General features: G+C 40.1%; 1 protein-coding gene across 1 annotated transcript in view; it reads right to left on the bottom strand.

Moving 5' to 3' along the window:
• The window catches only part of LOC133630812 (obscurin-like), a 106,311-nt gene that overhangs the window by 2,158 nt on the left and 92,270 nt on the right, over nucleotides 1–11,883 (bottom strand). The window contains exons 70-83 of the mRNA XM_062022569.1: nucleotides 10,537–10,737; nucleotides 10,389–10,465; nucleotides 10,135–10,305; nucleotides 9,899–10,058; nucleotides 8,462–8,569; nucleotides 8,231–8,395; nucleotides 8,007–8,165; nucleotides 7,764–7,941; nucleotides 5,286–5,399; nucleotides 5,037–5,204; nucleotides 4,852–4,954; nucleotides 4,648–4,777; nucleotides 4,446–4,536; nucleotides 4,313–4,355 (exon numbers count right to left, since the gene is read on the bottom strand). Coding sequence (XP_061878553.1) covers nucleotides 4,313–4,355; nucleotides 4,446–4,536; nucleotides 4,648–4,777; nucleotides 4,852–4,954; nucleotides 5,037–5,204; nucleotides 5,286–5,399; nucleotides 7,764–7,941; nucleotides 8,007–8,165; nucleotides 8,231–8,395; nucleotides 8,462–8,569; nucleotides 9,899–10,058; nucleotides 10,135–10,305; nucleotides 10,389–10,465; nucleotides 10,537–10,737 — 1,868 coding nt within the window. The remainder of the gene's footprint in view (nucleotides 1–4,312; nucleotides 4,356–4,445; nucleotides 4,537–4,647; nucleotides 4,778–4,851; nucleotides 4,955–5,036; nucleotides 5,205–5,285; nucleotides 5,400–7,763; nucleotides 7,942–8,006; nucleotides 8,166–8,230; nucleotides 8,396–8,461; nucleotides 8,570–9,898; nucleotides 10,059–10,134; nucleotides 10,306–10,388; nucleotides 10,466–10,536; nucleotides 10,738–11,883) is intronic.

The following is an 11,883-nucleotide window of genomic DNA, read 5'->3' as shown; positions in this document are numbered from 1 at the left end:
CACGAGCACTGGCGTTACTGACATTATCCAATTTGATTTTTTTGTGGGTTTCATGCAGTTTTCACGGAGGGAGTCCAAGCCAGTGTCACCAAAATGTGACGATACAGAAGCATGCAAAATTGCTACTCCCAAAAAAGGCATTCATCCGTGAATTCAGTGTGTTGAGTTGCAGCATCAGAGTTAGTGGTTATAATTGGCAGCACCTATCTTTTCATCAAGCAATACTGTAAAAAAATTGAGGAGGTTAAATCCATCATTAGAAGTTAAGACAGAGGGCCTGATCTACGAAGATCCAAATAATGTGCTAGATAGCATGTGCATTTTGTGCGCAATTAGTAGATGTGTTGCGTGTGGTCTATTAAGGCTGTACGATTGATAAGTAGTGCAGACCGCTGCTGCGTCTGGAGACAGTCATTTTCCTCCACATGTGTGGCATCATGTGTTCCAACCTGTGGCGTTTAGTCACATTGTTGACATGCAGCACACAAATATACAGTATTTTTCGGACAATACGGCGCACTTAAAATCCTTTCATTTTCTCAAAACTCGACATTGCGCCTTATAACGCAGGGCGCCTAATGTACGGAATCATTTTTGTTGTGCTTACCGACCTCGAAGCTATTTTATTTGGTACATGGTGAAATGATAAGTGTGACCAGTAGATGGCAGTCGCACACAAGAGATACGTGTAGACTGCAGTATGATGGCAGTCACACATAAGAGATATGTACGACTGCAATATGACTCAAGTAAACAACACCAAAATGTTATATGTTCCATTGAAAACATTACACACAGCGCTCAAAAATCTATCAAAATGTTTTAGTATGACTTTGGTAAGCTATGAAGCCGCACCGCTTGATGGATTGTTCTGTGCTTCAACATACGAGTATTATTATGGTGTGTGTGTATAAGGTAAGACATATTATCTGGCATTGTGTTTCGCAATATTATGCAAAAGACGCTGTCGAAGGTGAGCCATGTAAATAAGACTTCATCTTGAAGCGACTGTCAAAAAGCGGCTTGAAGATGATCTGTAAAACATCATCTATGCAACATTTTGACCTAAGAACCACCATCACATGTTATGTAGACCACAAGGAAGTGTTTTAAATGTAGAAAAAAAATAAAAATAATATGACTCCTTTAATGCGCCCTATAATCCGGTGCGCCTTTTCTATGAAAATAGACCTGACTAGACCCGCTCGTCGACAGTGCGCCTTATAATCCGGTGGGCCCTATGGTCCGGAAAATACAGTATTATGTACCACCTTTTCTGGGCTATATTGAAGCGCGATCTAGGCAACAGAATCAATATTTTTAGCACACCAAAGTTGCGCTCTGGGAGGCGCTGCGGGGTTGTGATGGTGCATCTGGAATGATCCAGATGCAAGAAGATGAAGAAAAAACAAATCAATTGGATTAGTTTAATCAGCCCCTTAAAGGGGACATATACCGTATTTTTCGGAGTATAAATTGCTCCGGAGTATAAGTCGCACCGGCCGAAAATGCATAATAAAAAAGGAAAAAACATATATAAGTCGCACTGGAGTATAAGTCGCATTTTTTTGGGAAATGTATTTGATAAAACCCAACACCAAGAATAGACATTTGAAAGGCAATTTAAAATGAATAAAGAATAGTGAAAAACTGGCTGAATAAGTGTACGTTATATGACGCATAAATAACCAACTGAGAACGTGCCTGGTATGTTAACGTAACATATTATGGTAAGAGTCATTCAAATAACTATAACATATAGAACATGCTATACGTTCACCAAACAATCTGTCACTCCTAATCGCTAAATCCGATGAAATCTTGTACGTCTAGTCTCTTACGTGAATGAGCTAAATAATATTATTTGATATTTTACGGTAATGTGTTAATAATTTCACACATAAGTCGCTCCTGGGTATAAGTCACACACCCGGCCAAACTATGAAAAAAACTGTGACTTATAGTCCGAAAAATACGGTAATGATTTGTTTTACTGCATGTAAAACACTTCCTTGTGGTCTACATCAGTGTTTTTTAACCATAGGGCCAGGGCCCATTGTTGGGCCATGAGCGCCCCCGAGAGGACCGTCCAAAAAATACCGTATATGTTTCTCAGCTGTGGTCCGTACGAGCAGAAGTACTCAGTTGTAATACACTTTCCCACCATTTGTGGCAGTAATGACAATCTCAAACCAGAGACGTGTATCAAACAAGAAGTCTAAAGCTAAAGTCAGAGCGGTCTTTTTAAGTGCAAAAATTATGTCTAAAGTGGGGAAGATTTATTTTCACTGACCTTTTATTTTGGAAACATTATTTATTTAGTTAGAATGTATTCATTTTAACACTGTAATTGTATGTACATGTACAGTATGTACATTCTATTGCAGAATATTTTATTAGTATTTAGTTTTAGGTTTTTATTTTTTAGGTTTATCCTGTGAAACTGTAAGTAGGTTAGATATAGTTATTGAATACAATTAAAATCAAGAGTGATATTTCTAATTCGTTGTTAATATTTGAGTGGGCACCAGGCTCCTCTGTAGTGGAAAAGTTAGGCCCTGTGGTCAAAATGGTCAATAACCCCTGGTCTTCATAACATATGGTGGTTCTTTGGTCAAAATTTGTCTTCAAGACGCTTTGTAATTGTCTCTTTAAGATGCACCGTTTTATTTACATGTCTCCACTTTGACTGCTTCCATAGCAAGTCTACTGACAGATATAAGTTAGAACTATACGCTACTTTGTATTAGAAATAGCAACAGCGGCAGATGCATGTGCATGTACGAGACAGTCTGCCGCACAACAAGAGGATAAGAAGAAAACCTATTGACTACAAGACGGACTCGCGCAAAGTTCTTTGGTTACAACTTTACCATATATGGTGACGTAACCAATTGGAAAAACGTCACTAATTGGGAAAATTCCAAACGGCTCGTTTTGAGGAAATATGAAAGAAAGCAAAATTGCAAAGTGCAATGCCTTCATGGTTTGATTTAAAATTTTCGGGATTTATGCAGATACCAAATGCACAAAAACAAGTACCAATAGATAGGAAAAGTTGTTTTTGTGTAATAGGTACCCTTTCAGTCATCCAGCAGCTATATAATTATAAAATGATATTGCTGAATATATATAATTAATATTCTTATTTCTGACAGTCCAAATATGTTGACACACACAGATAAAATATTTTGTCTCTCAACCGTCTTTCTTTGATCACCTCCTTTGTCACAGCAATGTGTGCGTAACTGTGCCAGTCTGCAAGACCATTCCAGACGTGCTAAATATATATATATATATATATATATATATATATATATATATATATATACACTACCGTTCAAAAGTTTGGGGTCACATTGAAATGTCCTTATTTTTGAAGGAAAAGCACTGTACTTTTCAATGAAGATAACTTTAAACTAGTCTTAACTTTAAAGAAATACACTCTATACATTGCTAATGTGGTGAATGACTATTCTAGCTGCAAATGTCTGGTTTTTGGTGCAATATCTACATAGGTGTATAGAGGCCCATTTCCAGCAACTATCACTCCAGTGTTCTAATGGTACAATGTGTTTGCTCTTTGGCTCAGAAGGCTAATTGATGATTAGAAAACCCTTGTGCAATCATGTTCACACATCTGAAAACAGTTTAGCTCGTTACAGAAGCTACAAAACTGACCTTCCTTTGAGCAGATTGAGTTTCTGGAGCATCACATTTGTGGGGTCAATTAAACGCTCAAAATGGCCAGAAAAAGAGAACTTTCATCTGAAACTCGACAGTCTATTCTTGTTCTTAGAAATGAAGGCTATTCCACAAAATTGTTTGGGTGACCCCAAACTTTTGAACGGTAGTGTATATATATATATATATATATATATATATATATATATATATATATATATATATATATATATATATATATATACATCAGCATGTATTCTAAATATAGGTGAAAACAAAATTAAATTAAATTAATTGATTAAATTGATTACGCTGTCTATTTTTGTCATTTAAAAGATTCTTTCGTCTGTTCAGCTTTGCATGCGCTATCAAGTTCGCACCCGTTTTAATACAAGCATTCCTTTAGTAGATCAGACCCCAAGTGTTTTAACAGGCATAACTTATTTCTACATTTGTTGTTACTTAAAAACCTTAGGTTTTACAATGGCGGCAGCTTGACCCTGGATCGGATTATTTCCATGTCCGTTATTTTCTATAAGAAAACTGATTTGTTCCACTGATGTACTGTTAGTTTTTTTCATGACATGTCAAGGCAAAAATAAGAACACGCTCGAAGCAATGTACTTACATAATGATGGTTTTCTTCGGTATTTTTGTCTCTTGTTCAGTAACTGGAGGGTAAGCAGAGTGTACAACATGTTGACACCAACGTAAACCACAATAAACTGCATTAAGAAATTCAGTACGGGCAGGGTTCTTACCTTCAATAACAATGGCCTGCTCACCAGAGCCAGCAGCAGAAGGAAGGACTAAGTCTGCAGCACACCTGGCACTGCCAAGACGGTTAGACAACTAGAGCAGGAAATGAACATTTAGACACAATTATTTCCTGCTAGTTGACATAAAAATCTATTCATGTTTTTATATTAATAGTACACTTATTTAGTGTTTTTGTGGACTCACCTCACACTCATAATGCCCCAGGTCCCGCTCTGTCAAGTTTTTGATCACCAAAACCACAACCCCACTGCGAAGCTCACAGTAGGTCTGATACTTTTCCTGGTCTGTCAGCAGCCTGCTGTCCTTGAACCATCTTAAGCGACACACAAACAGATGTTTACATGTGAGCATTGGTAATCACCTGGATGGCAATGGAAGAGGGGTCACCTGATTTTAGGACTGGGGGCGCTCTGAATGACACAGGTGAACTGAGTGTCCTCACCAGCGACCAAGACAGCATTCCTCATTTTGTTCACAAAACGAGGAGGCACTATGGGCATAAAAGAATGTATCACGAGCACAAATAACAATGTGGGGTTTTTTTGTGTTTAATTTGGGAGTGTGCTGCTCACCCTGAACAGTGATCTTGCCCAGAGTGCTGGCGTTGCCGGCTGAGCTTGTCGCAAAGCACATATACTGGCCCGAGTCTTCTGCCGTCATGTTATCCAGAATGAGCGTGCAGGAGCCGTCGGGATCCTCGATGATGATGTGATGAGGGTCTGCCTCCACGATGCGTCCATCTATTGCCAACCAATCAGCATAAGCATTGAGAACACTTAGCAGTTAAAGTCATGTGAGGGAGAAACTGTAAAACACTGTACCTTTGTACCAGGTGATGGTAGGTTTGGGTACTCCTGTGGCTTTGCACGCTAGTTTAACGGTCTGTCCGAGTTCGGCTGTGCAGTTTGCCAGAATTTCCACAAAGTCAGGAGGACCTTCAAAATAAGCCGTTCAAGTGTTAGATAGGTGACACATAAATGCAAACAGTAAGTCTAATCAGTGTGTTTGATTGAAAAATCATGACCAGGTGGATCATGACTGCCATACTTGACTCCAATGGATATACAGTCGTGGTCAAAAGTTTACATACACTTGTAAAGAACATAATGTCATGGCTGTCTTGAGTTTCCAATTATTTTTGTGTGATAGAGTGATTGGAGAACATACTTGTCGGTCACAAAAGACATTCATGAAGTTTGGTTCGCGACCCCCCGCGACCCCGAAAAGGGACAAGCGGTAAAAAATGGATGGATGGATACTGAACATGTGACCAAATCTGCTGGGTCAAAAGTATACATAGAGCAATGTTAATATTTGGTTACATGTCCCTTGGCAAGTTTCACTGCAATAAGGCACTTTTGGTAGCCATCCACAGAACTTTCCTCCAAAAGGTCTTATCTTTGTCCATGTGATGTCAGATGAAACAAAAATTTAGCTGTTTGGCCACAATACCCAGCAATATGTTTGGAGGAGAAAAGGTGAGGCTTTTAATCCCAGGATCTCTGGGCCTGTTTTGCTGCCAATAGAACTGGTGCTTTACAGAGAGTAAATGGGACGATGAAAAAGGAGGACTACCCCAAATTCTTCAAAACAACCTAAAATCATCAGCCTGGAGGTTGGGTCTTGGGCGCAGTTGGGTGTTCAAAAAGGGCAATGACCCCAAACACACGTCAAAAGTGGTAAAGGAATACCTAAATCAGGCTACAATTAAGGTTTTAAATGGCTTTCCCAAAGTCCTGACTTATACCCCATTGAGAACATGTGGACAATACTGAAGAAACAAGTCCATGTCAGAAAACCAACAAATTTAGCTGAACTGCACCAATTTTGTCAAAAGAAGTGGTCAAAAATTCAACCAGAAGCTTGCCAGAAGCTTGTGGATGGCTACAAAAAGCGCCTTATTGCAGTGAAACTTGCCAAGGGACATGTAACCAAATAATAACATTGCTGTATTTATACTTTTGACCCAGCAGATTTGGTCACATTTTCAGTAGACCCATAATAAATTCATAAAAGAACCAAACTTCATGAAGGTTTTTTGTGACCAACAAGTATGTAGAAAGAGTTGTAGAAAGTATTGGAAACTCAAGACAGCCATGACATTATGTTCTTTACAAGTGTATGTAAACTTTTGATCGTGACTGTATATACATACATGTATATATATCCATCCATCCATCCATCCATTTTCTACAGCTTGTCCCTTTCGGGGTTGCGGGGGGTGCTGGAGCCTATCTCAGCTGCATTTAGGCAGAAGGCGGTGTATACCCTGGACAAGTTGCCACCTCATCGCAGGGCCAACACAGACAACATTCACACACGAGGGTCCATATATATATATATATATATATTTATATATATATATATATATATATATATTTTCCGAGCGCAATGATGTCCCGTCATCGATGGGAAAATGCATTTTTAGACAATATGATTTGCCTGAGCGGCTAGGAGACACAGAGAGTAACAAGCGGTAGAAAATTGATTACTAAAGACAGATTTAGAAAAAGATAATGAAAAAAAATAAAAATAATAAAAGTTGTTTTTTTTTTGTTTTTTTTAACTTGGGACTTCCTGCGGGCTGGATTTTGGATGCTGGCGGGCTGTAGTTTGGGGACCCCTGGCCTACAATGTTTAACTTTTATAAATGACTTTACTGAACTCAGCATCAAAGGTTGGAATTGGGGGTTAAATCACCAAAAATGATTCCCGGGCGCGGCTACGCTGCTGCCCACTGCTCCCCTCACCTCCCAGGGGGTGATCAAGGGGATGGGTCAAATGCAGAGGACAAATTTCACCACACCTAGTGTGTGTGACAATCATTGGTACTTTAACTTTAAAAACAAGGAAAGACCAACCATGTGTGCTTATTGGAGGACTAAAGATGTATCACATTATTAACTGTACCCACTCGGCATCCATTGCACAGGTCGCCACATCTGTGGTGCCTCCCAAAATGTGTTCTTGCCCGGATGTGGGATCAGAACCGAGGATGTCGTTGGGGTTTGTAAAGCACTTTGAGGCGTTTGTGATTAAGGGCTATATAAATAAACTTTGATTGATTGATTGATAATTTTCCTGATATCGGATCGATATTCATTTGGGGCAGCCCTAATTAAGTCAGCCCTACATGACTCCAATGCACATAAATGGCAACAGCTATAAGTGAAAATAACATGCTCAATCTGCACCAACATCGTATGGCTTATTGCTTAAATAAAAACATTCCTAATACAAATACAGCCATTTAAAATGTATTAAACACATTTGGCAGGATAATGTTTGGTCCTACTCACTCCAGGCAGTCATGGTGTATCTCTGTTGAAGTTCTCTGAGGTCTCTCAACCACGAGTTTTTGATGGTAACAGTTCGGGCCTGCAAGGTGTATTTCCTCACAGAATCCTCACGTTCATGCCAGATCTCGAAAGCACGATCGTCACCCTCCACGGTCTCGTTCACGTCAATGTTGTTCAGCTGCAGGCGAGGAAATCACGACGGATCAGATGATATGAATCTTGTTTTCATATGTTAAATCTTACCTTCATCATGTTCTTAAAGACATATGTTTGTGTGTCAATGTTGCTGTCTCTTTTGGATTTGCAGATGATGCAATAGTTCTTGAAGAGGAAGACGTGGCGGTGGTGACCTCTAGAAGATGTTCTTATACCAGGAGCGCCCTCCCACACTTGGAAAGGTCCCTAGTGCCAAATAAATGATAAGTGCAAGACCCCAAATAAAGAGTGAGATGTCCTGTCGCATCTACCTGTCTGAGAGGCTCTCCTAACGCTTCAAGGGTGGCGGGGTAGTTCTCAATCATGGAGACGTGATGTGTGTTCTCAGATCGTTGAGGAAGCGCAGACACCATGGCGTATGCTTCCTCCAGGAGGCAGCAGTTCTGGCCATTTCTTGCCTTGTTTCGAATGAGCTCCTGGTGAGATGGCAGGTTTTTGTTAGAATTGCGGACATACAATAACTCAAAAGACAATTGTATCACCTTGAGGAAGACTTTATACTTCTGAATCCTCTCCAGAGGCTGCTGGAGGTAGGTGTTGATGCTGCGTACAGGCTGGTCGGCAGTGGCTTGTTCCTTTCCCATGTACTCCTTCAATACAATGTTAATATTTCAATTACTCCAGCAAGGGCTAAAATACCATAAATGTTCTCTTTTATTTACCAACACCACAAAGAGGAATGGGAGTTAATGTAAAGCAGATAAGAGCGAGGAGGTTATTTCCTTCTTTAAAGGAGACCTGTGATACATTTGGTCTTTTCTAACTCATAAATGTTGTTACCATGTTGGGTACTCATGTTAAACAATGCCAAAGTGCCAAATCATAAGGTTCGCTTGCACGCAGTTTTGGATGCCTCTGTTTGCAGGGTTCTGCAGTCGGGCTCCATTTTGATGTCACAGCTAGCTTGGATGTGCTTATTTGGACATTAAAAGTCTCGCTCTCAGCCAGAGGCAGAGGAGCTCCTCCCCCTCTGATTCAGGCTATGAGGAAACACAATAAAAGGTAAGATGAAGTATTGTTTTCATATCATTTTGGCATGCGCATACTGACAGACGTGCGATATGCAGTGACATAAATGCTGCTAAAAGCAGCTTTTTTATGCAGGTCTGAATCAATCGGAGAGTGCAGGTGTACCTAATGTATTGACCATATGAATCTTTTTAATGTTTATGAAGTTTATTTTCCACCGTGTCTGTGAAAAAATGAGCAGTGACAACTTTAAAATATATATTTAAAAAGTTAGACATTTTCAAAAGATAAATTGTGATACTTTTACAAAAGCTGGGGCAATCTGGGAACGCCTCAGAAGACAGACTCAAAAATGGGCTATAAAAGTGACTGTGGAGCAAAATGTGCGCAAAATCTACACTAGTTATAATACATATTATTCAGACCACAAGGAAATGTTTTAAATGCAGATTAAAATCAACATAAATCCCCTAGAACAATAATTTGGAGTGCATGAGAAAGTGGAATTTTTTTTTTGACAACATGGTGATTTAGTCTACAGTGTTGCCTAATGCAGCAGCGACAGAACCAATGAGCAAACTCCTCATTCAGCATTAATACCATTGATGAGTTCATTGTAAACAACAATAAAGCAAGTGGAACACGCATGAGTTTTACACCCACTGCTAAAGAGCACAAATGGCATTTTAAAGCGCGTGCAGAGAAGTAGATAAGGTTTCTGGACGCTGCATGGTAATTCAAATTCAGCTACTGCCATCTTTTTGGGAGTTGATTAAATACAAACTCCAAAAAGAAGTGCCTACAGTCACAGGTGTTAATCTAAACGTTACTGTAGTTAGAGCCACTTAGTGTTATTTTTTTTGCAGCAGTCAACTAAAGGAGGCTGTGCGGTTCACTGAATAGAGGCTTTAATTGAGCATTTACGGTAACACTAAGAAGAGCAGTAATACCTTGAAGAAGTGGTGCACTGTTTTGTCACTGACGGCACACTCAGCCTGGCTCTGGCCTACAAGATATTGGAGGTACTTCTCAAAGCCCTCCTTGTTCTTCAGGAAGCACATGGCCACGTCATCGTCTGTGTCACAGTCGCTCAAATTGGGAAGGAAAGCCCTGAAATAAACGTATAGAGAGTCACTTCCACAGTGATAAGTGGTAAGATAAGCTGGTCATCAAGAGGTGAACACACTTGTTGTGGAACTCCTTAATGTCCTCGATGTTTCTAAATATGGACTCTTTCTGGCTGCTGACGTCAGCTGGTGCATCCGGGCTGTCGGCGTGCCTCAGGTGATGACCCGTGAAGAAGCCTATCTCTTTGACAAACTCGGATTCACCGCCGATCAAGTCCTGGATCAGTTGGCTAAAGATGGCAAAGAAAAGAGAAACACGCAGCTTAAGATGATTACGCTACTTTTTTTTAATGCATAAAAGTGTTTGACGTACAATAACTTCTTCTTGTATTCTCCCTCAGACACCTCTTCAACACTTGCCTCTGGAATGTCGCCTGCATCTGCAGACAGCTACAAGAACGCATGGACTTTAGAACCTTGAACACCTCACCAATGTGTTTTTCAATGCTATGCAGGCGTACTTTAAGTTTTTTGTCCAGGTAGGCAGGTGACACCCAGCCTTGGCGGGATGGCGTCATCTTGGTGGGTTTGGTCCGTACCAACCACTTGAGCGGGTGAGCCGAGTCCAAAACCTCTACATACTGTCCCTCCTTCAGGGAAATAGACTCTTTGCTTGCCACAGTGGGGTCGTAGTTGGCTGTCGCTACATAGATATCAAACATCTACACACACAGTCACAGTCTTTTAGTGTTTCAGTTTCAGGAACGTACCATTTCAGCACATACAGTCGCGATCAAAAGTTTACATACACTTGTAAAGAACAGAATGTCATGGCTGTCTTGAGTTTCCAATAATTTCTACAACTCTTATTTTTTTGTGATAGAGTGATTGGAGCACATACTTGTTGGTCACAAAAAACATTCATGAAGTTTGGTTCTTTTATGAATTTATTATGGGTCTACTGAAAATGTGACCAAATCTGCTGAGTCAAAAGTATACACATCGCAATGTTAATATTTGGTTACATGTCCCTTGGCAAGTTTCACTGCAACAAGGCGCTTTTGGTAGCGATCCACAAGTTTCTGGTTTAATTTTTGACCACTCCTCTTGACAAAATTGGTGCAGTTCAGCTAAATTTGTTGGTTCTCTGACATGGACTTGACATCACATGGACAAAGATAAGACCTTCTGGAGGAAAGTTCTGTGGTCAGACGAAACAAAAATTGAACCGTTTGGCCACAATACCCAACAATATGTTTAATCCCAGAAACACCAACCCTACCGTCAAGCATGGTGGTGGTAGTATTATGCTCTGGGCTTTACAGAGAGTAAATGGGACAATGAAAAAGGAGGATTACCTCCAAATTCTTCAGGACAACCTAAAATCATCAGCCCGGAGGTTGGGTCTTGGGCGCAGTTGGGTGTTCCAACAGGACAATGACCCCAAACACACGTCAAAAGTGGTAAAGGAATGGCTAAATCAGGCTAGAATCAAGGTTTTAGAATGGCCTTCCCAAAGTCCTGACTTAAACGCGTGGACAATGCTGAAGAAACAAATCCATGTCAGAAAACCAACAAATTTAGCTGAACTGCACCAATTTTGTCAAGAGGAGTGGTCAAAAATTCAACCAGAAGCTTGTGGATGGCTACCAAAAGCACCTTATTGCAGTGAAACTTGCCAAGGGACATGTAACCAAATATTAACATTGTTGTATGGATACTTTTGACCCAGCAGATTTTGTCACATTTTCAGTAGACCCATAATAAATTCATAAAAGAACCAAACTTCATGAAGGTTTTTTGTGACCAACTAGTATGTGCTCCAATCACTCGATCACCAAAAAATAAGACTTGTAGAAATTGTTGGA

Source organism: Entelurus aequoreus, linkage group LG16 (genome assembly GCF_033978785.1).
Source record: "Entelurus aequoreus isolate RoL-2023_Sb linkage group LG16, RoL_Eaeq_v1.1, whole genome shotgun sequence".
Taxonomy (NCBI): domain Eukaryota; kingdom Metazoa; phylum Chordata; class Actinopteri; order Syngnathiformes; family Syngnathidae; genus Entelurus; species Entelurus aequoreus.
Note: the sequence above shows the minus strand (reverse complement) of the source record. Positions and strands in the feature narration are given on the sequence as shown.